The following is a 26472-nucleotide window of genomic DNA, read 5'->3' as shown; positions in this document are numbered from 1 at the left end:
AGCTTCATTCTTGTGCGTGTGAGTATACATTTGTCCCAGGACTATTGGATGGTAAGACTGTTCTTTGTTTCATTGAATGGTGTTGGCACCCTTATTGAAAATCAATTGATCACAAATGTAAGGGATTCTGATCTGTAACTATCTTTATACCAGTACCAAACAACTTGATTGCTGTAGGTTTGTAGTAAGCCTTGAATTTGGGAAGTATGACTCCTCTAACTTTCTTCTTTTCTCTTTCTTTTCTTTTTTTTTTTTAAAGATTTTGTTTATTTGTTTGAGAGAGAGAGAGAGCACGAGCAGGGGGAGGGGCAGAGGAAGAGGGAGAAGCAGACTCCCCACTGAGCAGGGAGCCCCACGCAGGGTTCATCCTAGGACCCCGAGATCATGACCTGAGCTGAAGTCAGATGCTTAACAGACTGAGCCACTCAAGCACCCCTCCAACTTTGTTTTTCTTTTTCAAGTTTGTTGTGGCTATTCTGCATCCCTTGGCATTTTCATAAGAATTTTAGGATTAGCTTGTCAATTTGCAGTTGTTTTTTTTTTTTTTTAAGATTTTATTTATTTATTTGACAGACAGAGATCACAAGTAGGCAGAGAGGCAGGCAGAGAGAGAGAGAGAGAGAGAGAGGAGGAGGAGGAAGCAGGCTCCCTGCTGAGCAGAGAGCTCTATATGGGGCTCGATCCCAGGACTCTGGGATCATGACCTGAGCTGAAGGCAGCAGCTTAACCCGCTGAACCACCCAGGCGCCCCTCAATTTGCAGTTTTGATTGGGATTGTGTGTACATCAGTTTGTATATCAAAATTTGGTTGTATCTGGTTCACAAGTAAGTTCATTTAACCATTTCACTGTTCCTATTTAGCTCTTAAAATTAGTGTCTTGTACACTTAACAAAATTAATAGTGTTACTTTAAAAAGCTTTTAAAATTCTGTATTGAGATCTGCAGGTTGATTCTGTTGAGCCGACATCCTCAAGGAAATGAACTAGTAAAAGCTTCCAAATGAAATAGTAATATCAATAGTTACCTAGTGTATGTATTCCTGTACACTACATATATTTGAACTGCTGAAACTGTTTTTCTTGGCCTCTGATCAGTCATTAGCTCTGGTGAATACATTTTGCAGTTTGGCCTATAAAGGTTAAAGTTGCTTCTAGAAAATTGGTTTCTTTCTTTTTTTTTTTTTTTTTTTGTTTAATATTTTATTTATTTACTTGTCAGAGACAGAGTGAGAGAGTGAGCAAGCACAGGCAGGGGGAGCGGCAGGCAAAGGGAGAGGGACAAGCAGGCTCCCCACTGAGCAGGGAGCCCGATGAAGGACTTGATTCCAGTACCCTAGGATCATGACCTGCACTGAAGGCAGACACTTAACCAATTGAAACTGAAAATTGGTTTCTGTGTAGAAATCTTCTGATCTGCAGTTGTTCAAACTGAAATCGTCTGGTTACTTTTATTCTTACTCGTTTGACACCATGAGTGAGCATCAGTCATTTGAAATTAATGAATTTTCATCTCATTATTGGTAATTATAAGTAACATTTATTGAATGTTTTTATTTTCCAGCACTTTGCCAAACTTCTATATGTGGTATCTTAATTAATCTTCATGACAGTGTCTTCTTTTACAGATAAGAAATGAGGTTTGAATACTTGGCCCAAAGCCACAAGAGAATAGTTTGGGAAAAGCTACTATTAAAAAACTATTTAGGGGCACCTGAAGGAGCCACTGAGGGTGGCTCAGTGGGTTAAAGCCTCTGCCTTTGGCTCAGGTCATGATCCCAGGGTCCTGGGATCGAGCCCCACATCGGGCTCTCTGCTTGGTGGGGAGCCTGCTTCCTCCTCTCTCTCTGCCTGCCTCTCTACCTACTTGTGATCTCTGTCAAATAAATAAATAAAATCTTTAAAAAAAATAAAAACTTTAAGAGTAGGTGTAGCTTCTTATTAAAAAGCACATCATTAATAATCTGAAATTTTTTCGGTCATAACAAGCCCTCAGGTAGAGAGCTACACCACAGATATGGTGAAAGACAAAAGCGAATGACAGAACTTAGGAAGTTTCTTATATAAAAGAAGGGGGAAGAAAGATACACTTACTAAGAAAATGAACCTTAAATAAATATATGATTATCCTTCTTTTTTCTTAGATACTTCTAAAAAAATTCCTCATTTTTTAAACACTTAATTGGTAGTAGGTGCCTGATTATCTGATCTCAAAATTGTATCTAGGTTATGCCAAGTTTCGAGTCCACATCATTAAATTTCTCTGACTTTTTTTTTCCTTTTTTTAAGATTTTATTTATTTATTTCAGAGAAAGAGCATGGAAATATGAACAATGGGAGGGGGCGTCTGAGGGAGGAGGAGACTCTCCACTGATCAGAGAGCAGTTGCTGGGGCTCAATCCCAGGATCCTGAGATTAGGACCTGAGCTGAAGACAGACTCTTTTTTTTTTTTCTTTTAAGATTTCTATTTATTTATTTATTTGTTTGTCTATTTGTCAGCGGAGAAAGAGAACACAAACAGCAGGAGCAGCAGGCAGGGAGAGAAGCGGGCTCCCCGCTGAGCAAGGAGCCCAATGTGGGACTCCATCCCTGGACACTGGTATCTTGACCTGAGCTGAAGGCAGACACTTAACCGACTGAGCCACCCAGGCACCCGCTCTGACTTTGCTTTTACCTCATAAGCCATCTTTTAACATCCTTACATTGGCTTTAGGGGTCTCAAGAGGGCAGGTTCTAAAACTCTAGCTACTAATGTTATATATAAGAATTATTCAACTTGGGGCGCCTGGGTGGCTCAGTGGATTAGGGCCTCTGCCTTCGGCTCGGGTCGTGATCCCGGAGTCCTGGGATCTCTGCTCAGCAGGGAGCCTGCTTCCTCCTCTCTCTCTGCCTGCCTCTCTGCGTACTTGTGACCTCTCTCTGTCAAATAAATAAATAAAATCTTAAAAAAAAAAAAAAAAAGCTCTTAAAAAAAAAAAAAGAATTATTCAACTTGAGGGCACCTGGGTGGCTCAGTGGGTTAAAGCCTCTGCCTTCTGCTCAGGTCATGATCCCAGGGTCCTGGGATAGAGTCCCACATCGGGCTCTCTGCTCAGTGGAGAGCCTGCTTCTCCGTCTCTCTGCTTGCCTCTCTGCCTACTTGGGATCTCTGTCAAATGAACAAATAAAATCTTAAAAAAAAAAAAAGAATTATTCAACTTGAGGGGTACCTGGGTGGCTCAGTTGGTTAAGTGCCTGACTCTTGGTCTCAGCTCAGGTCTTGATCTCACAGTCATGAGTTCAAGCTCTGTTGGACTTCACACTGGGCTTGTGACCTACTTAAAAAAGAAAAAATTATTCAGCTTGAAAAACTGTCTACTTTAGGGGCACCTCGTGGCTCAGTGTAAGCCTTTGCCTTCGACTCAGGTCATGATCTCAGGGTCCTGGGATCAGGCCCTACATCGAGCTCTCTGCTCAGTGGAAGCCCACTTCCCCTTCTCTCTCTGCCTGCCTCTCTACTTACTTGCAATCTCTCTCTCTTTCTCTGTCAAATAAATAAATAAAAATAAAATCTTTTTTAAAAAAGTCTACTTTATGAAATGTAGCATGTTGTGGTTTCAATTTTTTTTTCTTAAGCCTGTGAAAAATCTCTATAAGCTCACTTGTATTTTGTTAAACATTAGGTTGTTACACCTTTGTGGCCAGATGTATCATACATTTTTGCTCGTGTTGAGTTGGTGGTGTACCTTGTCCTTTTGTTCTTTCGACTTGTCTGTATTGCCATGGATATATGTCAGTGCTTCCTTGATAAGGGAGTTATATGGCAGTAATCTTTGTCTTCAGTTGTTAACAGGGCACTGATTTGCCTTGTTCGGAGCTATAAGGTTCAGTAATAACGATCATGTTTCATTTTGACCCTGGAGAATTGAACAGTATTGAAGAAACATTGAAAATTTTCGTATCTGGGTATCTTTATCCCCTTACTTTAAAAAATCACAAGGTTTTACAAATATAGGTAGAATATCAGTAAAATTCATTTATTATCTATTTCACTTACAAATTCAGAGGATTTAAAAAGTCCTGGAATGGGGCACGTGGGTGGCTCAGTTTAAGCCTCTGCCTTCTGCTTAGGTCATGATCTCAGGGTCCTAGGATGGAGCACCATATCGGGCTCTCTGCTAAGTAGGGAGCCTGCTTCCCCCTCTCTCTGCCTGCCTCTCTGCCTACTTGTGATTTCTCTCTTTCTGTCAAATAAATTTTAAAAATCTTAAAAAAAAAAAAGAAAAGAAAACTTGTGAAATCAAGGCAGCAAGACACTGGTAGATATAAAGAAAAATACCATGTCATTCCTAGTTTAGTTTGTGAGTAGTGTTAAACTTCTCAGATATCAGTGTTTTATAAAGTATATACTTTAACTTTTGTATCATTTCCTGATTTTTTAAGCCTAGGGAGTGTTCCTTTGTTTTCTTTTCTTCCTTTCTTCTTCCTTTCCTTTCCCCTTCCCTTCCCCTCCCCTCCCTCCCTCCCTTCCTTCCTTCCTTCCTTTTTTTTTTTCTTTGAGAGAGAGTACTTGTGAGCAGGGGAGAGGAATAGAGTTAAGAGGGACAAAGAGAACCTTAAGCAGGCTCCAAAGCTCAGCAGAGACCCCCACATGGGACTCGATTTCATGACCCTGAGATTATGACCCAAGCCGAAATCAAGAGTCCATCCTCAACTGACTGAGCCACCGAGGCAGCCCTAGTTTGTAGCTTTAGAAAGCTGTCAACCTAATTAATGTTAATTGAATGGACTACATTAATAGGTCATTAGTAATATTTTATTCATGTTAATTTCTGTTGGAATATTTGACATGGCCTTGTTGAACCTCTGTGACTAGTTAATTAAAATTAATCAATAAACAGGGCATTGAATCTACCCTATAAGTGATATGATGCTCCTTTAATAATTGACAAATAAGAAGCATGTAAAAGAGACTTGAAAATGTGTAAAGCATGCATATAAATTAGGAAATCATAAACCTGAGCAGGTAACATATTTCTGGTAATTTGTTAGTGATTTTAATTAAAATGTAAATCCGGAAGTTAACACATATTTGGTAAAAGGCTGTTTTTCTTAGTTCTTAAGTGACTTGTAAAAAACTGATGTTTCTGTAGGTTCTGCACCCGCCTTAGTGAACCCATCTCTGCCTACCACTTTCCAACTAGGAGCTGCTCTTGGGCCCCCTCCAACTGGAGGACCACCTCCAGTGAGGGCAGTCACTCTTCAGAAACCATCACATAGAGCTGCGCCCCAGCCCTCATTCAATTCAGCTGTCAACCAAGAAGGTAAGCAAGGCAAAACCAAGTCAAATCCTAATGTTTTGACTGGGGGGTGGAAGGATCAATATTATTTGAATTTTTTGCATGCAGGTAATATTTTTTCCAGAAAATTTAGTTGTTTCAGTTAGGAAGGCCTTCAGGAATTTAGAGTTTAAAAAAGTTCCTTAGTATTCCACTACCCTGTATCGGACCTAGCATTTAGGAACTACTGTTATTTTTTTTTGTTGCTGGGCAGATTTTAACAATCATGGCTCTAAAGTTAGATGCCTTTTGGCAGAGGAAGGTGAGAATTTCTGTTTTTCTGGGCATGGTGTTAGAACTGTCCTTTTAATACATTGGCTCTTTTCCATGAAAGCAGTGTTTTGTTTTGTTTTGTTTTGTTTTGTTTTGCTGTTATTGTAAATGTTAACAAATATTCATCAACCTAAATAAAAAGTAAAATATACAAGCATTTTGAAGTTGTATGTAAACAGTAAAATGTTTTAAAGCATTGTCTTCAGATATAACTTTAAAATACAAGTTTAAACAATATAAACAATATATAAACAATATAAACAATATATTAGTTTAAACAATATATTTTATCAAGTAAGAAATTTATTTTAGCAATAACCTAACCAATGCAACAAAATATGAAAATAGGAAAACAGAGGAGGGAAAAACCACTGTCCATATCCTACTTCTGAATATGATGAATATTATTTTTGTTTTTTCTTCTAGCATTTCCTTTTTTTAGTATTATATAAGTAGGGAAAAGAGCAACCTGTGAATATTTTGAAAAGAATGGTGTTAACAATGAGTAACAAAATGAAAATGTCCCACTGTTTGCCACATTATAATTTTGAAAATCAAGCTACAATAAATATTTGCATTTTTTTTTTAAAGATTTTATTTATTTACTTGACAGAGATCACAAGTAGGCAGAGAGGCAGGCAGAGAGAGAGGAGGAAGCAGGCTCCCCGCTGAGCAGAGAGCCTGATGTGGGGCTCGATCCCAGGACCCTGGGATCATGACCTGAGCCAAAGGCAGAGGCTTTAACCCACTGAGCCACCCAGGCGCCCCAAATATTTGCATTTTTAACCAACTAAAAATATGCCCAGTGTTTTCATTTACTTTTACAAACAGTTTTACTAAGGTTTTCATATCAACTCATGGTTAAAGTCATGGTGGTCTTGAGAGCTAGAAAGGAATTAACTGATTTTATCAACTATTAAACTTAACTGTTTGGTGTTAAAATGACTGTTAAAGTTAGCACCTTTGTACTTAGAAGCTAGAGGTTGATTCTATTTTACTGATTTTAGTTTCTTTTATACCTTAGAGCTCATAAATAGTAGAGGTACCTTGAAATAGATTTCAATTCTTCTTTTTTTTTTTTTTAAGATTTTATTTATTTATTTGACAGAGAGAGAGAAATCACAAGTAGGCAGAGAAGCAGGCAGAGAGAGGGGGAAGCAGGCTCCCTGCTGAGCAAAGAGCCCAATGTGGGGCTTGATCCCAGGACCCTGGGATCATGACCCGAGCCGAAGGCAGAGGCTTTAACCCACTGAGCCACCCAGGCGCCCCTAGATTTCAATTCTTTATAAGCAGGTGTTCCTGGCATTTATCTTTAAATCTTTAAATTGGAGGGAAAGGAAGTTAAGATTTTTATTTTAGTAGCTGCTCTCTAGAATAAAGCAATCATTACATTAACTTATATCATCTTCAGATTAATTCTAGATTCCACTCTGTTGCTTAGTTTGAAAAAAAAAAAAAAACACAACTTTTTTTTTTTTTTTTGAAGATTTTATTTATTTGACAGATAGAACACAAGTAGGCAGAGAGGCCAGCAGAGGGAGAGGGAGAAGCAGGCTCTCAGCTGAGCAGGGAGCCCGACGTGGGGTTCGATCCCAGGACCCTGGGATCACAACCCGAGCCAAAGGCAGCCACTCAATTGACTGAGCCACCTACGTGCCTCCCCCCAAAAAGTATTTTTATCTTCATAATTTATTTTCTCTTTAAATAGTATTGATTTTGGTGACTTTTTTTTTTTCAGTGTGTACTGTTCTTTAGAGGTTTTTAATGCTCTCAACTGCTGAAATCTTTCAGATAATATATAATTTTACTAACTACATGAAGGACTATCAGTTTTAGAAGTTCGTAAAATTATTTAAAACTTTTATATATTTTGGGGGCGCCTGGGTGGCTCAGTGGGTTAAAGCCTCTGCCTTCGGCTCAGGTCATTGGGATCGAGCCCCACATTGGGCTCTCTGCTCAGTAGGGAGCCTGCTTCCCCCTCTCTCTCTGCCTGCCTCTCTGCCTACTTGTGATCTCTGTCTGTCAAATAAATACATAAATCTTAAAAAAAAACCCACAACTTTTATATATTTTGTATACTTAAAAATGTTCAGAGGCGCCTGGGTGGCTAAGTGGGTTAAGCCTTTGCCTTCATCTTGGGTCACGATCCCAGGTTCTGGAATCGAGCCCCACATTGGGCTCTCTGCTCAGCAGGGCGCCTGCTTCCTCCTCTCTCTCTGCCTGCCTCTGCCTACTTGTGATCTCTGTCTGTCAAATAAATAAATAAAATCTTTAAAAAAAAGAATGTGCATTATTTGAAATTTTTATTTCAAGATTTGACATTTTTCCTGGGTTGTGGGCTAAAATATTTGGAAAGTTATCTTAAATTTTAGACATTAGTGCTCAAATTTTTCAGAAATTGTAACAATTTTTCTAGTTTAAATATTGTAATAAACTTCTTTTTTAGGTATTGCATCAAATACCAATAATGGATCTATGGTGGTTCACAATAGTTATGATGATATTGAAGGTGGTGGCTTCTTGGGTGAGATGCTATAAAAGATGATTTTCTGTTTTTTGTGTATGTGTATGTTTGTTTTGTTTTAGTATGTGTTCATTATACGAAACAGAGAAGAAAACTTCATAATCTTATCACACAGCAATACCTCATGGTAGCATTTTTTATTTCAATACCTTTAGATTTTTTTTATTAGGTTTTTTTTCCTTTAAGAATTGGGATCATGGGGGCACCTGGGTGGCTCAGTGGTTAAAGCCTCTGCCTTCGGCTCGGGTCCCGGCGTCCTGGGATCGAGCCCCGCATCGGGCTCTCTGCTTGGCAGGGAGCCTGCTTCCCCCTCTCTCTCTGCCTGCTCTCTGCCTACTTGTGATCTCTGTCTGTCAAATAAATAAATAAAATCTTAAAAAAAAAAAAGAATTGGGATCATGGGCTTTATTATTATGTTCTAGCTATAGAGTATTTTTATGAATTAAATCTATTTCAATATATTAAACCAGTTGTACATTAATATCCTTTCATCGATGTTTTGAATTAGAATTTTAGTCTAAATATAAAGTTTAGTAAATGATACAAAAGTAAATCAACCGTACCAAGCTTATTTTTTTCATATAAGCTTATTTTTATGTGTTTTTGGTTATAGTCTACATTAACTAGATTTTGATCATTGCTATTATTTTTCAGTAGTGTTTGTCTTATATTGCAAATTTGATAAATGAAGGTATTAAATTACCCAAGGGATTTTAGAGTTATAATTCAATGGATGTATGTGTTTATTTGAAGTATTCTAGAGTATAAAATAGAACTTAAAAGTTACCTTGTTTCTAGCAACACCACAGCATACTAACAAGAATCCCACAATGAGCCGAAGTGTTGGGTATTCATATCCCTCCTTACCACCTGGTTATCAGAACACAGGACCACCTAGTACAACTGGAATGCCACCCTCTTCCTTGAATTACTCAAGTGGGCCACAGGGCTTTACTCAGGTAAACCTTTTTTTTTCTTTTTTAACCAGCTTTCCATCTTTTGATTTAAACTGTGGAGGCATAAAAGTTTTGGGAAGCTGTAATGAATACTTTTAATCAATTAAAATAATGGAATTTCATAAGACCTGTTTTATTACATATCCCCAGAATCAAACAAAATTGACCAGAAAAATCTAGATTAATTTTGTTATTTAGAGCAAAATTAAGTAACTAAGTCCTTATATATTTCTGTTTTCAACTGAAAATGTTATAAAGGCTACTTACTTTGAAATTATTTATCTTTAGACTCCCTTAGGTGCTAATCATTTAGCTGCAAGCATGAGTGGATTAAGTCTACATCCAGAGGGGCTAAGAGTTACCAATCTTCTTCAAGAAAGAAACATGCTTCCAGCAACACCTTTGCGGCCTCCTGTTCCAAATTTGCATGAAGATATCCAGAAACTCAATTGTAACCCAGAGTAAGGTTTCAAATAGTGTTTCTTATTCCATATGACATTTTATTCTAGAAGTTTTGGATTTTGTTTTTGGCGCTACATGTTTTATGAACAAGCAGTACAACCATTAATTTATGAAAATAGTTTTGCATACAGGAAAATAGATCTTTGTTAATTGCTTACTTGATATTTGAAATATTCTAACTCAGATAGGGTTGTAACTTCTAAGCTGATGACTGCTCTTACCAGCCCTAATGAAACTATGACACTCTTTATCATTGTGGTAAATAAATTATTATTTTTTTAAAGTCCAACATATGGGATTTGATTGTACATAATTCTTTATTTGCTCTCATTTTAAATTATTTTTCATAACAAACTTAATACCCTTCTATCCCTTAAAATGGATCATTAGTTTAAAATGTGTGTGGTGATGACTTTGTAGTGATAACAAAATCAAATTTTGTTATTTTTTAAATGGTTTTTTTAGAACCTTCAACAAAACTGATCTTTTCATTAATAAACTTAAGCTTGCATTTGTACATTTGTGTCATCACCTTTTAATTCTAGTGTAATCAAGATTTATATAAAGAAGAAGTCATTTATTAGTCTGGGCTGTCTTATGCACAAGCCAAGCCAAGAAGAGACTGTATTTTAGTTACATAATACTGGGTTGTAACTATCCAGCCTCTCTTTCTGAATAGGACTTAAATATTTAATGGGATAAAATTTGAGAGGGCCGGGGCGCCTGGGTGGCTCAGTGGGTTAAGCCGCTGCCTTCGGCTCAGGTCATGATCTCAGGGTCCTGGGATCGAGTCCCGCATCGGGCTCTCTGCTTGGCAGGGAGCCTGCTTCCCTCCCTCTCTCTGCTTGCCTCTCTGTCTACTTGTGATCTCTCTCTGTCAAATAAATAAATAAAATCTTTAAAAAAAAAAAAAAATTTGAGAGGGCCTATTGAAAAGTTTCTTTGTAATTTGATCCACTGTTAAAATGTGTACCTTTCATATATTTTTTTTGTCCAAAAATAATCATAGTGACAGCTGACAATGATTCTTTTTTTATGATACATGGTTTTTACTTTGATACAGTTTATTTCGATGCACGCTGACTAGCATTCCTCAGACTCAGGCCTTACTGAATAAAGCCAAACTTCCTTTGGGACTGCTGCTTCATCCTTTCAAAGACCTAGTGGTATGTTTCACTAATGAACGTAAATGTCTAATGGAAAATTATCTTGGTGATAAGGAATTTTCTACAGTAGTAAAGAATCACATGTGGAATTTATCTGTGCTTTCTTTAGGAATTTGACCATTGACAGGTTCCTTTATTTGTAATTCAGCCATCATTTTTATTACCAAACACTTCAAAATGAGGTAAAATAAGCCTGTTTTTGAAAAATCCAAGAGGTACTGAGAGAAAATAAATAAATGAACCATGCTATTTAAAAAAGTTATAAATTATTTGCCTATTTAAAATGCTTTACCCAGTCTCCCAGTCCTGCCATTCTTGGAGTAAATTTATTGCTTTAGGAAGCTGTTCCCTCTGCTTACGGGAAGAATAAAGAAGCCCTTCCACTTTTATCATAAGGCTTGGAGACCTTGACATACTCTCGGGAGGATCAGTACATAAGTGAGGTGACTATTCCAAAACAAATTTATATTAAGACTTTATAACTTCTAGTATGTAGGATAAACTTTAAATAGGAGCATAATTGCAGAGTTTAATTGAATACTTAATAATTCACCCTTACCTTACTTTATGACAGTTCTTTCATGAGAATTTAGTAAGCCTCTTAATACAACATGAAGAAAATTCCTAGTAACTTACTTGGTCATTTCATTGGCCATTTACCATCTATCTCAAAAATACATTGGGTATTTACCATGTTTATTTCATAATATAAATGTTTAATTAGAAAATAAATACTTTTAAAAAGGCAGATTTAATGAGAATGTTCCTGGAGAAAAATAGTTTTTAAAATCAATACATTTTAGCTACATAATTTTGTTGTGTGACAGTTTGGACACATCTTTTACCCTTGGTTTTTTTCTCCAAAATTACAGTATCCCTGAAGTTACTTGAAAGGTATGGATTAGTATTTGGCCTTTAGATGTGATGATCACTGCCTTTAAAAAATCAGTTCTGTTTTTTTAGCAATTGCCTGTGGTTACCTCCAGTACAATTGTGAGATGCCGCTCCTGCAGGACATATATCAACCCTTTTGTCAGCTTTCTGGATCAAAGGAGATGGAAGTGTAACTTATGTTATCGAGTCAATGATGGTATGTTTTTTTAATAACATTTACAAATTTCAGTTCATGTTGTAGAGAAAGCAGATAATGTGAAATTAAAAAAAAAAACACACCAATAACCTGTCTTACTTGTAATCCTTCCACACTAAGATAACTTTTGTTAACTTCTTTCTACACATTTATACATACATACGTATATGTGCATATGTATACATATATGAATAATTATATACTTTTTGAACAAAAATGTGATATTATTCTGATACCACTTTTTTACATTTATTATATTGGATATATAATAAATGGCATATTTCATGGTATTATTTAAGCCTATAATTTAAGAAATATTTTTATTTAGAAATTGTCCCATGCCTTTTCTCTAGGGTGAAAGAAAATAAGTCCACAGAATAGCTGCCATTAGCTTCATTCACTACTGTATGAAGGGAGGTGGGCAGTGCTAGAAGGTTAGTTGAATGTAGTTTTTTCAGTAATTGAGGAAGAGGAGATCTCTTTCAGAAGCTGCTTACAGTCAATGTTTAAGGAATATCAGCTAACCAGTAACACTTTATTAGGATTAGAGAGGAAAAAGGGTATGTTGATAACCATATTGAAACTTAGGTCTCCAGGGTACCTGGCTGGCTCATTCGGTGGGGCATGTGACTCTTGCTTTTGGGTAGTGAGTTCAAGCCCTACATTGTGTGTAGAGCTTACTTTAAAAAAAAAAAAAAAAAAAAATTAAAATAAAAAAGAAAACTCGGTCTCTGTTTGAAAGGAAATTTCATTAAGCATTGGGAAATGGGGAATTTAAGAGATTTTTAAAAGACCATTCTTATGTTTCTTAGGAGTAAAGTGAGCATAGAATAAGAACATACTTTTTACTCTCTAATAATTTAGAAAATGTATGTATAGGGTTTGGTATGCCTTTGAAATCTTATGTATAGGTGCGTTAGAATGTGAAATAAAATTATAATAAAGGTAGGAGTCATTTTCGTATGCAGCCCAGACCATTTCATAAACTATGGCTTACCCTTCAACAGGATTTGAATTTCTAAACAGTTAATGGGAAGACAGGGGCAATGATAATTTAGAAAATATTCTTTGAGCACTAGTGTATTATAAGTGGTAGGTAACTGATATTCCATAAAGGCCTCCTTAATTAATGGAAGTCACAGAACTGTTAGGCTTTAGCTTTAGCTTATATTTTTACTGTAGATTTGTGGGGCAGCCAGAGTCTGTACATATTGTGTCAAATGTTAATATTTGTGTACCATTATGAAATTTAAGACAAAATTTAGTCTCACATTTAAGATAATAATTGGTATTTAATGAATTTTTATCATCCTTTCAAGCTGATTTAGGAAAGCAGTTTTAATAAGAATTAAGACAAAGAGTATATTAGAAGGTAGGAAGAGAAAAATCACCGTTATTGTGGCTGTAAAAGCAAGACATACTTGGTGCTATTGTGTGTGGGGGAAACTTGAACTCAAAAACAGTGTATTTGTCCTTTAATATTTAGTCTATATTGGCTTATCTATAAAACCTGAAGATAAGAAAACGACTGAATGCAAGATACATCAAACTTAATCCTTTCAGTTTTATCATTGAATGTTGTTGACTTATAGTTCCTGAGGAATTCATGTACAACCCTTTGACTAGAGTTTATGGAGAACCTCACAGAAGACCTGAAGTTCAGAATGCTACTATTGAATTTATGGCTCCTTCAGAATACATGGTAAGCTTTCATTTTTATGTAGCGTATTTATTTAACACTGGGCTTGAAATAAAACATTGTAGCATCCTATAACAAAATTTTATGTTTTTAAATCTTATATTTGTTCATTATAAATGTAATTTATTATATAAGGGTAAATTTGAAAAGTAAAAGTATATGTAAAATTTCACCTATATTTTTTGTGTATCAACCCAGAAATGTGAAATATAATACCAGGATCATATTTACTTTTAGGTCACTTCCAATTTTTTTCTAATAATGTCGTGATAAATGTTCTCTTGCAAGTACTATTATTAGGCACTTGTATGAGTATCTGAGGTCTTGCATTTTTAAAATAATAATTAGGCCTAATGTTTTGTTAGCACTTTACATTTTATTAAGCACTTAACATATTTTTGATCATCACAAACAACCATCCGATTTAAGCTAGGTCAATGCTGTTAATCCTGCTTTATAGATGCGAACACAGATTAAGTGACTTGCTAAATATCCTTTAAGTAAGTGGGAGACCTTGTATAAAAGTCCATGCCTTTTGATTTGCTTTCACCATGCCATAATTGCCTCTAAATAAAGTGAATATGAAGATAAGACTTCACATCAATTTTTTATGTTTTTTTTTTTTAAGATTTTATTTATTTCACAGAGAGAGAGAGAGATCACAAGTAGACAGAGAGGCAGGCAGAGAAAGAGAGGGAGGAAACAGGCTCCCCACTGAGCAGAGAGTCGAATTCGGGGCTCAATCCCAGGACCCTGAGATCATGACCTGAGCGGAAGGCAGAGGCTTAACCCACTGAGCCACCCAGGCGCCCCAATTTTTTATGTTTTATTTTACCTTGTTATGTTTTTGTGGTAATCTCTGGGCAATGGGAAATAGAAATTATGAGGGTTCATTTTTTTTTTCACCACAGAAAAGTTCATTGTAGAAGAAAGTCTTGTGACACTTAAGTGGTTGGTAATAGTTTTCCCTAGTATAGCTGTCTCTTTGTTGAATTAAAACCAAAAAATCAGAAGATGCATCTGTTCTTTTGTATTGGTTGCCTGAGGTGTCTTTTATCTCCCAGGGTTTGGAAAACCGACTTCCTTTAAATTTGTAAATTCGCCTATTGCAAGATGTTTTGCACCTTCTCCATTTATCTTTAGGTGACAGATGCTATGAATCTGGCAAGTGGTCTGCAAAAAAATACAAAAGTTAGTACACTCTAAAAAAAAAGTTAGTATACTACATGCCCAGTTCTCATTGTGGTTATTTGATGCTTTTTTATTGACTTGAGAACAAATCTTTGAGTTTAGAATTTTAAAATATAGTTGTACATTTTTATGGATCTTGACTAAAATGCGTTGGTTAAGAAACCAGCTCAGGCTAACTTGTTTTGTCACTTACACAGTTTTAATTTCCCTAAATTGTGAAATATAGTGTATACATGGAAAAGTTTATAAAACAAATGTGTAGGTTACCAAGTAACTGTAAACACCTGTGTTATTAGTACCATGCAGGTCAGAAATTGAACATTGCCGTACTCCCAGAAGCCCTCTGACTATATTTTCTCTCCTTGTCCCTAAAGAAAAACTCTTCTGACTTAGGGCAATCACATCTTCATTTTTCTTTTTCTAACTCCACATCTGAAAACAGTATAATATAGTTTGTCTATTTTTAGAACTCCTGTTATTTCTATGTTATTTTCTTAATCCATTATTGTTTATTAGTGTCTCCATTTAACCTACAGATGGTAAGTTTAGATTTAATCCTATTAAAGGTCTTTAATGAGATCTTTCTTTTCTTCAGTTACGACCACCTCAACCTCCAGTGTACCTTTTTGTATTTGATGTATCTCACAATGCAGTTGAAACTGGATACTTGAATTCAGTTTGCCAGAGTTTGTTGGACAATCTGGATTTGTAAGTATCCTAATTCAGCTTAAATTTGAAACTACTGTTTGCAAAATGAATTAATAGTTTCAAAATACAAAAAATGCTATATATAATTATGTTCTAAATGTCCATTTAAATTGGTTTGTTAATTTCAGACCTCATTCTCTCTGAGAAACATAAATTGTTTTTTTAAGATATTATTTATTTATTTGACCGGGGGGGGGGGGAGCAGGCTCCTCCCTGAGCAGAGAGCCCAATGCGGGGCTCTATCCCAGGACCCTGAGATCATGACCTGAGCTGAAGGCAGAGGCTCAACCCACTGAGCCACCCAGGCCCCCTGAGAAACATAAATTTATTTTAACTTTTCATTATGGAAAACTTTCAAACAACTAGTAAATAGAATGTAGTGAACTTCCAGGTACCATCCCTCAACTTCAACATTTTTATGTTCATTTGTTCTTGTTTCATCTAATCCCTCCCATACACCAACACTTTTTCTACATGAGTATTTTCACTCAAATCTCAGCCAGCATATCTTCTTACCTATAAATAATTGCAATTATTTTTTAACCCTAAGATACAAGTATTACAGCAAACAAAATTAACAGTAATTCCGTAATATGATTTAATACCTAGTTCAATTTTTGGTTATGTCATAAATGCCCTTATTGTAGGTTTGTTGAAATAAGAATCCAAACAGTGTATACATGTTGCATTTAGTTGTCATATCTGTTAAGTCTCTTAAAGTATCTGTACTATAAATGGTTCTTAGATACTTATTGTAACCTATAAAAGCTAGTATGACTTTTCACTATTGTGAAATATAGTGCTCTTACGTGGTATAGAAGAATGTGCAAGATCATATCTTATCAGAAATGGACTAAGTCCCTCACCTGGGTAAAAGGAGCCTCCTTATTCTTGCCAGCATTTGTGTTTCTTTTTTATCTTAATTTTAATTAATTTATTTATTTTAAAAAGATTTTATTTATTTGGCAGAGAGAGAGAGAGAGAGAGATCACAAGTAGGCCAGAGAGGCAGGCAGAGAGAGAGGGGGAAGCAGACTCCCCGCTGCTGATGCGGGGCTCGATCCCAGGACCCTGAGATCATGACCTAGGTGAAGGCAGAGGCTTAACCCACTGAGCCACCCAAGTGCCCCTAAATTTTAATTTATTTTTTTAAGATTTTACTTATTTATTTGAGAAAGAGAGACCATGAGCAGGGGGAGGGGAAGGCAGAGCAGGCTCCCTTCTCACTGCAGGGCTTGGTTCCAGGACCCTGGAATCACTACGGGAGCTAAAGGCAGACGCTTAACTCACTGAGCCACCCAGGCACCCAGTATTTGTATTTTTTTTTTTTTAAGATATTTTTTATTTATTTGACAGAGAGAGAGGTCACAAGTAGTCAGAGAGGCAGGCAGAGAGAGAGGAGGAAGCAGGCTCCCTGCTGAGCGGAGAGCCCAATGTGGGGCTCGATCCCAGGACCCTGGGATCATGACCTGAGCGGAAGGCAGAGGCTTAACCCACTGAGCCACCCAGGTGCCCCTGTATTTTTAATCAACAAGAGTGAAAACTAGTTTGTCTCTCTCCTTAAGAAACTGAAGGTCCACATATTTAAGTTCTTTAAGACAGATACTCTTGGTGCTCTTAAGGTGCACAATATAAGAGATTTGGGTAAATTTTTTAAAAGATATGCAATACGTTAATTTATATTGTATTTTAGGGGTGCATGGGTGGATCATTGGTTAAGCGTCAAACTCTTGATCTCAGCTCAGGTGTTGATCTCAAGGTCTGAAGTTCAAGCCCTTTGGTGGGCTCCATGCCTAGCATATACACACATACATATATATATTATATACACAGACACATGGATATGTTATATTTTACAGTTGCTAAATGATAATTTTTTGTTAAATTAAAACTTTTTGTTAAATTAAAATCATCTACAAAGTTCACTATAAGAACATGAAAAGGTTTATATATACATTCAAGTATTTTTTTTATGTACCATTTCCTTTGTAATTTATGTAACTTTATGTAGGTATAGTGAGTTTTGGATTGCTGTATTATTGCAGGGTTTTATTGATTGTTTGACTTACATGTAATGTTTTCACTTTGAGTAGGTTCTGTTTTCATACTAGTTAAACATTGGGTGGATTAATCATTTATTTTGGGACAATTTCCATAATACAAAAGTATTTTGTATGATATATGTTATATGTTAACTCTTCACAGATATATTTATATATGTATGTATATGGAAAAACTTGATGCAATACTCTTTTGAATTTGTTTGTTGTAGGCTTCCTGGGAACACCAGGACAAAAATTGGCTTCATTACATTTGATAGTACAATCCACTTCTACAGTCTTCAAGAAGGTCTCTCTCAACCTCAGATGCTAATCGTTTCAGATATTGAAGGTATATATACTTAAAATTATTGAAACGCCTTAGGAATTTTCAGTTTTATAAATATATCATGAATATTTGACATTATGTATGTGTGTATGGTGTATATGATATGACTAAGAGCTTGAGTATAAAGTCATAAGCTTATTGGAATTGTAAGAGTCCTTTAGTCCAATCCCTCATTTTATAGAAGAGAAAACAGTAACAGAGGTAAAGTGAATTTTGAGGCAACAAAAACAAGTTAATGTTCAAACAAATTAAACATAAGTTTTTTTCCCTTCTTATTCATTCAAAAAGTATTTGAAGAGAGACATATAAAAGTAATGGGACAGAATAGGTTTATTCCAGGAATAAACCCTCACATATATGCTGAACTGATTTTTTTTTTTTTAAGATTTTATTTATTTATTTGACAGAGATCACAAGTAGGCAGAAAGACGGGCAGAGAGAGAGGAGGAAGCAGGCTCCATGCTGAGTAGAGAGCCTGATGCGGGGCTCGATCCCAGGACCCTGGGATCATGCCTGAGCCGAAGGCAGAAGCTTTAACCCACTAAGCCACTCAGGTGCCCCTGAATTGGTTTTTTTTTAAAGAATTTACTTATTTATGGGGTGCCTGGGTGGCTCAGTGGGTTGAGCCTCTGCCTTGGACTTGGGTCATGATCTTGGGGTCATGGGATCAAGACCTGAATTGGGCTCTCTGCTGAGCAGGGAGCCTGCTTCCCCCCATCTCTCTGCTTGCCTCTCTGCCTACTTGTGATCTCTCTCTCTGTCAAAAAAAAAAAAAAAATCTTTAAAGAATTTACTTATTTATTTGACAGAGGGAGTACAAGTAGGTACAGCAGGAGGGAGAGGGAAAAGCAGGTTTCCTAATGAGCAGAGTCTGATGTGGGGCTTGATCCAAGGATCACAGGATCATGACCCTGACCTGAGTTGAAGGGTCTTTTACCGACTGAGCCTCCCAGGCAACCCTGATTTATTTATTTATTTTTATTGAGAAAGGGAGGGAGGGAGCATGTGGGCACAAGTCCAGGGGCGGGGGGAGGACAGAGGGAGAGAGAGAGAGGGAGAGAGAGAATCCCAAGCAGTCTCCACGCCCAGTGCAGGCCCGACATGGGGCTCGATCCCATGACCTGAGATCAAGACCTAAGTTGAAAGCAAGAGTTGGACACTTAACCAACTGAGCCACCCAAGAGTCCCTATCCTGAATTGATTTTTTTTTTTTTTTTTTTTTTTTTTTATTTATTTGACAGATCACAAGTAGGCAGAGAGGCAGGCAGAGAGAGACAGGAGGAGGAGGCAGGCTCCCCGCCGAGCAGAGAGCCCGATGCGGGACTCGATCCCAGGACCCTGAGATCATGACCCGAGCCGAAGGCAGAGGCTTTAACCACTGAGCCACCCAGGCGCCCTTGATTTTTTTTTAAGATTTTTTTTTAATATTTTATTCATTTATTTGACAGACAGAGATCACAAGTAGGCAGAGAGGCAGGCAGAGAGAGAGAAAGGAGGAAGCAGGCTCCCCACTGAGGAGAGAGCCCGATGCGGGGCTCGATCCCAGGACCCTGGGACCATGACCAGAGCCGAAGGCAGAGGCTTCAACCCACTGAGCCACCCAGGCGCCCCCTGAATTGATTTTTGACAGGCATACCAAGATTATTCAGTGGGGAGAAGACAGTCTTTTCAACAAATGGGTCTGGGAAAAGTAAACATGCAAAAGAATGAAGTTGGACCTTTACCTTAAATCATATTAAAGAGGAGGAAGGGGAGCCTGGGTGGATCATTTGGTTGAGTGTCTGTCTTCGGCTCAGGTTCTGGTCCTGGGGTCTTGGGATGGAGCCCCACAATGGGCCCCCTGCTAAGCAGGGAGTCTGCTTCTCTCTCTGCCTCCCCCTGCCCATGCTTGCTTGCTCTTTCTCTCTCTCTCTCTAATAAATAAATACGTGTTTTTGGAAAAATCTTAAAAAGAAGGTGGGGGAGGCCTGTGGGGCTCAGGCCCCACATTGGGCATAGAGCTTACTTAAACAAACAAACTAAAAAAATAAATGGCTAAGGTGATAAATTTTCTGTATTATGTATACTTTTACCGCAGTTAAGAAAAATTAATAACTCAAAATGGATCATAGACTAGAGTGTGAGATTAAAACTGATAGTAGAAAACAGAAGTAAATCTTTGTGACCTTGGATTAGGGTGTGATTTCTTAGATATGACACCAGAAGTACAAACAACAAAATAAAAAATGGCTGGCTCAGTTGGTAGAGCATCTGACACTTGATCTCAGGTCATGAATTTGAGCCCCATGTTGGGTGTAGAGATTACTTTAGATAAAAAGAAAAAGGAAGGGGTGCCTGGGTGGCTCAGTGGGTTGGGCCTCTGTCTTCGGCTCAGGTCATGATCTTAGGGTCCTGGGATCGAGTCCCACATCAGACTTTCTGCTCGGCGGGGAGCCTGCTTCCTCCTCTCTCTCTCTCTGCCTGCCTCTCTGCCTACTTGAGATCTCTGTCAAATAAATAAATAAAATCTTAGAGAAAAAAAAGAAAAAGGAAAATAGATAATTTGGCTTCTTCAAAATTAAAAATTAATTTTTAAAAAGATTTATTTATTTATTTAGAGAGCAAGTACACAAAAAGGGGGAGGGTCAGAGGACAGGGACAGAAGCCCTATGTGGGGCTCAGGTTCCCAACCCTGAGATCATGACATGTACGTAAATCAAGAGTTGGCCGTTTAGCCAAGTGAACCACCCAGGTACCCCCCAAATTAAGAACTTTTGTGTTTCATAGTCAAGAATGTAAAAAGGCAACCCACAGAATGAGAAAATATTGCAAATCATATATCTGATCAGGAATTTATATCTAGGGGCACCTGGGGTGGGTCAGTCATTTGAACTTCCTTTGGCTCAGGTCATGATTCCAGGGTCCTGGGATCGAGCCCCACATCGGGCTCTCTGCTCAGCAGGGAGCCTGCTTCTTCCCTCTCTCTCTGTCTGCCTCTCTGCCGATGCGGGGCTCGATCCCAAGACCCTGGGATCATGACCTGAGCAGAAGGCAGAGGCTTTAACCCACTGAGCCACCCAGGCACCCCTGTCTTGGTTGTTTTTAATCTCACAACAAACCAGCCCGGTTATTCATTCATTCCCTAACCAGATAATTATTTTGCATGAAATAAAATCACTGAATAGGTGATTCTGATGATGGGCCAAATTGTGAATTCACTGATAAGGTCCAGTCTCTCAATTTTATACATAAGCTGATGGATGGAGTGTCACTTGCTGGATGTCATATAGCAGGGATTAAAAAAAAGATAGTAACAAGTAAAGTATTTGCAAGAACGTGGAGAAAGTGGAACTCTCAGACACTGCTGGTTGGAATGGAAAATACTGCAGCCATATGGAACAGTCTACCACTTGCTCCAAAAGTTTATAAACATAGAGTTATCATATGACCGAGCAATTCTAGTCAATATATATATATATATATATATATATATATATATACTCAAGGAAAGTAGGAAAATGTGCAGGTGGATGTTCATAGCAACATAGCCAAAAAGTAGAAACAACCCTAATGCCCCTTATTTGATGAATGGATAAATAAAAAGTATATCCATACCATGAAATACTATTTGTCAGTAAAAAAGAATAAAGTACTGATAGGTGCTGCAACATAGTGAACCTTGAAAACATTATGCTGAATGTCAGAAGCCAGTCATAAAGTACCTCATACTGTGACTCTTTTGTGTGTGACTCTTTTTATTTTAAAATTTTATCTGTTTTAGAAAGCGTGTGTGTGCGCGCGTGCGTGTGTGCGCGCGCTCGCACTTGTGGTGTGGGGGATGGGACGTGAGGGAGGAGCAGAAGGAGAGAGAATTCCAAGCAGACTGCCCCGTGGGTGCAGAGTCTGACGTAGGGCTTGATCTCACAACCCCGAGATCATGACCCTGGGACCATATTCTGAACTGAAATCAAGAGTTAGGCGTTGGACTATTGGTTTCGTCTTGGATCATGCTGGGCATGGAGTCTGCTTGGGATTCTCTGCCTCTCCCTCTGCCACTCACCCCTATCATGCATTCTCTCTTTAAAATAAATAAATATTTTTAAAAATATGAAATGTCCAGGATAGGCACATCCACAGACAGACTGGTGGCTTCCTAGCTCTCTGGGAATTGGCAGGGACATGAAGAGTTCACATGGTGTTTCCTTTTGGGATAATGAGAAAGATCTGGAATTAGTGGTGATGATTTGCAATTCTGTGAATATATAAAAACATCACTGAATTGTTATCTTCTATAAGGGTGAATTCTATGATACAGGAATTATATCTCAATTAAACTTATTAAACATTTTTTAAAATTTTTACGATTGATTTATTTGAGAGAGAGCTAGAGAGCATGTCGGGGGACTGGCAGAGGGAGAGAGCCTTAGGCAGCCTACATGTGAAGCGTGGAACCCAACATGGAGCTTGAGATCACGACGTGAGCAGAAAACAAGAATCAAACTTGGATGGCCTGACTGTGCTTCTAGGCGCCTCAAAATGTTCTTTAAAGAAAAAAATCTAAATAGTCAACTGTCAATGAGAATTTTTTCAAAAGATTTTTCTAACTTATTTGAGAGAAAGAGAGATGCGGAGGGGGAAAGGGAGAGAAGGAGAGAGATAGAAGCAGACTCCCTGCTGAGCAGGAAGCCTGATGCGGAGCTCAGTCCCAGGACCCAGAGATCATAACCCAAGCCAAAGGCAGATGCTTGACCAACTGAGCCACCCAGGTGCCCCGACTGTAGAATTTTTGTGTGGTAGCTAAAATAAATATTTAATGTTACAAATAGTATTTTAGTATTATTTTTTATGAACATTATAATGAGCCTTTAAAAAAAAAAAAGCAAATAGTACCAATATGTCGAGAGTAAGACTTCTTATAATCCTTCACCACCACCCACAGTTTGCTTCCTTTTACAGGAAGAGAATTTAATTCCTAAGTAAGAATGAATTTGAGGGGCACCTGGGTGGCTCAGTGGTTAAAGCCTCTGCCTTCAGCTCAGGTCATGATCTCAGGGTCCTCGGATCGAGTCCCGCATCGGGCTCTCTGCTCAGCAGGGAGCCTGCCTCCTCCTCCTCTTTCTCTCTGCCTGCCTCTCTGCCTACTTGTGATCTGTCTGTCAAATTTAAAAAAAAAAAAAAAAATCTTAAAAAAAAAAAAAAGAATGAATTTGAATCCTGAGGAGCTCATCTGAAGTGGTCAATTAGCATACCATCTGATTTACCTGATTTTATAGTCTCATAAGTATTGGCTGTAGTTGGGACCTTCTTTATGAGACAGTATGTGCTTTTTGAATGACAGAGCTGTTGTTGGGTTCCATTACTTCTTTGTAAAGACCTAGCATTCTTGTGTGTCATCTTAGTCAACATTTTTTTTTTAATGCCAAGACTGCTAGTTTCATGGGCTAATAAGAATGTAAAGTAGGATTCTAAACTCTTGTCTTTAACTTAAGAAGCAGAGCACTTGTGCAAACCTGTACTGAGTGTTTACAGATCAATATTTTCTAATTAGGAGCCTGTTTACCTTTTATATGGTAACATAAGTTATAATAAATACCTAAATCAATGCTCCTTTGGTGGCTTTTTGAATATAGGTAGACAGTGCTTATATAATAGAGGAGGTCACTTTTCTTTAAATTATGAGGGTGGTTAATTTTTTTTTTTAAGATTTTATTTGTCAGAGAGAGAGCACAAGCAGGGGGAGCAGCAGACAGAGGGAGAAGCAGGCTCCCTGCTGAGCAAGGAGCCAGACACCAGACTCTATCCCAGGACCCTAGGATTGTGACCTGAGACAAAGGCAGATGCTTAACGGACTGAGCCACCCAGGCATCCCTGGGGGTGGTTAATTATATCAGTATTAAATGTTTGGAACATCTTTAACAATTAAGTTTTGTTTGAAAGAAATATTTATTTATTTTTTCAGATGTTTTTATACCTATGCCAGAGAACTTATTAGTAAATTTAAATGAAAGTAAAGAGGTAAGTTACATTTTCTTATCTGACACATTTTTTTGAAATATTGAAGGAATGTATTTTCAAAATGAACTTTAAGTAGTTTTTTTTCTTTCTGAGGCATTTCTAAGATGTATAACATTTTATATTTGCTGTTAGTTAAAATTCATCAGATGAACAGATCTTGAGTTTACCCTTGAACTGATGGCTCTTAAGTCTAACGTAGCAAGATACTTCGTAATAGGGTAGAAGATAAGCCTATTTTGTAAAGGAAAACCTGAAGGAAACCTGCCTTGCCACCATTTGGGAAATGGGGAGGGTTGCTCAGATAAGCTTCTGGTCACTACATAGAAGCACTTTAGCTAGGCTGCTTTCAGTGCCCTTTGCTTTTCTGATTCACAGAGTGTCATTGGGGTCAGTTCAGAAGAAACTTATTCCCTGCCTGGAAATTGCCATGACATAATACAGTGAGAGGTGAACAGAATGTGTCTGAAGGGGGGATGTTGTCTACCCTGTACATGCATATATGCCGTAGGGGTAACATTTTAACTAGCAAGTCTATGGTCTCAGCTGTTGGCAACAGTGACTTCACCATAGTGTGAAGTACTTTTTTTCCCTTTAACTCTCTTTATTTGTACAACCTAACCTGAATAGGTAGTAGTTTTTCATTTTGTTTTTCTTTTGTAGTGGTATTACTAGTTGGAAAATTTACTGGCTATCTTAGACTTTTCAATAGGGAAGAGTTAAATCGCTTTGGAACTGAAAAGAATAAAGTGTGTAGAGGTGATTGAGAAGGCCGTGTTTGATGGCATTAAAAGAAATCAAATCTAAACTGTGATGGTTCTTTTGGATACATTTTGGACTTATAGTCTTGCTGGACTACTGCATGTGCAAGAACTGTAAGGCCCCAATTTTGATTTGTCTTGCTTGCCAATTTCTAATGTTGACTTAAAATGGCTTTCTTGTCATTTGGCCAACTTCATTGTTTACTGTACTGTCTGTAGATTCTCTGACCATCATCATGACTCAGTGTCTTGTCTACTGTATTAGTTATTGACTTTTGTGGAAGAAGTTTTTAATTGTTAACATCTTTGAGTTTTCTTGCTTTATTTTACAAGCTTGTTCAAGATTTACTGAAAACTTTGCCACAAATGTTCACCAAGACCCTGGAAACCCAGAGTGCCTTGGGTCCTGCACTTCAGGCTGCCTTTAAGCTGATGTCCCCAACTGGTGGTCGAATGTCTGTCTTTCAAACACAACTTCCTACTCTTGGAGTGGGAGCCCTGAGACCACGGGAGGAGCCCAACCAAAGGTCATCTGCTAAGGTTAGAAAGTCATCAAATGTATGTTACCATATATTCTGGGACTCTGCTCTGTCCCTTGACCACAAAGCCTGTTCATTTATTTTTCAGTTGTGGAGAGGAGGGAGTATAAGGAAAGAGACAAAGCATTTCTCTTTTATGTCGAAATTTCTATTTTGTTACACTTACCACCTGATTCACTCTTACCTTAATTTTTGGATCTTTAGTAGGCCGCTAGCCGTGCAGCCTGCCTTTAATAAGAAAGTCTGGCAGTCTAAAGAATATACCTTTTAGGAACAAAGTAGAATGTGGGTGAGTGCTAAAAAGTAGTCTGCCTTATTGACTGCCATGGATTGCTTTTGAGCACTTTGTGTATATAAACTTGGTTTGAGGTGTGTATTGTTCAAAAGATGATGAGAGTTGCTGTATACTATAATGATGATGGTGTCAGTCCTAGGGTCAGTCTGTCTAAATTCTGCTTTTTGTTTTATCATTTTTACTACTATTTTTTAAAATGATTTATTTATTTATTTGAGAGAGAGAGAGAGCGAGAGCATGAGAGGAGAGAGATCAGCGGGAGAAGCAGACTCCCCACTGAGCAGGGAGTCCGATGTGGGACTCGATCCTAGGACTCCAGGATCATGACCCGAGCCGAAGGCAGTCACCCAACCAACTGAGCCACCCAGGCGCCCCTACTACTATTTTTTTAAAGATTTTATTTATTTGTAATAGAGAGCACAAGCAGGGGGAGCAGCAGGCAGAAGGAGAAACAGGCTCTCTGCTGTGCAGGGAGCCCGATGTGGGGCTTGATCCCAGGACCTTGGGATCATGACCTGAACCAAAGCAGATGCTTAACCGACTGAGCCACCCAGGCGTCCCTCAACTGCTTTTTAGATGTACGAGCTTGAAGAATTAATTTCTTTGCCCTTCTGTTTCCTTATGTTTGTTTGTTTGTTTATTTATTTATTTTAAAAGATTTTATTTATTTGACAGAGATCACAGGTAGGCAGAGAGGAAGGCAGAGAGAGAGGAGGAAGCAGGCTCCCCGCTGAGCAGAGAGCCCGATACGGGGCTTGATCCCAGGACACTGGGATCATGACCTGAGCTGAAGGCAGAGGCTTTATCCACTGAGCCACCCAGGCGCCCCTCCTTATGTTTATTTATAAAGTAAAAATAATTATAGTACTTGCTTCTTATAATAGTCCAAAGGTCTACATAGATATTACACATGAATTGTTTAGAACACTTTCCAGCATTCTAAGCATTTAATAGATTATTGAAATTAGCATAATAGATGTATTTCTTTTTAAAAGTAGAAAATAGAAAATCCTTAAGTGGTACATGTTTTTCGCTGAGAAAACGAAGAACTGAAAAGAAAGTATTTTTAGCATGCCCAAGGATAATTGTTAACATCTTGGTGTGTGTGTATGTG

The 26472-nt window shown here is 37.8% G+C and overlaps 1 protein-coding gene across 3 annotated transcripts in view; it reads left to right on the top strand.

Moving 5' to 3' along the window:
- LOC111140979 (SEC24 homolog A, COPII coat complex component) overlaps positions 1–26472 on the top strand; it is a 64607-nt gene that overhangs the window by 19738 nt on the left and 18397 nt on the right. Inside the window, exons 3-13 of one of the 3 annotated variants that reach the window (XM_022493265.1) lie at positions 5131–5301; positions 8036–8113; positions 8912–9072; positions 9358–9530; positions 10595–10697; positions 11661–11787; positions 13380–13489; positions 15273–15385; positions 17657–17775; positions 23711–23766; positions 24858–25064. In XM_022493265.1, coding sequence (XP_022348973.1) covers positions 5131–5301; positions 8036–8113; positions 8912–9072; positions 9358–9530; positions 10595–10697; positions 11661–11787; positions 13380–13489; positions 15273–15385; positions 17657–17775; positions 23711–23766; positions 24858–25064 — 1418 coding nt within the window. The remainder of the gene's footprint in view (positions 1–5130; positions 5302–8035; positions 8114–8911; positions 9073–9357; positions 9531–10594; positions 10698–11660; positions 11788–13379; positions 13490–15272; positions 15386–17656; positions 17776–23710; positions 23767–24857; positions 25065–26472) is intronic. The other 2 variants (XM_022493266.1, XM_022493268.1) reach the window with 2 other exon arrangements.

This window comes from Enhydra lutris, unplaced genomic scaffold (genome assembly GCF_002288905.1).
Source record: "Enhydra lutris kenyoni isolate GAN:26980312 unplaced genomic scaffold, ASM228890v2 scaffoldscaffold5, whole genome shotgun sequence".
Taxonomy (NCBI): Eukaryota; Metazoa; Chordata; class Mammalia; order Carnivora; family Mustelidae; genus Enhydra; species Enhydra lutris.
The sequence above is the reverse complement of the archived record's forward strand: the minus strand, read 5'-3'. Positions and strand labels throughout refer to the sequence as shown.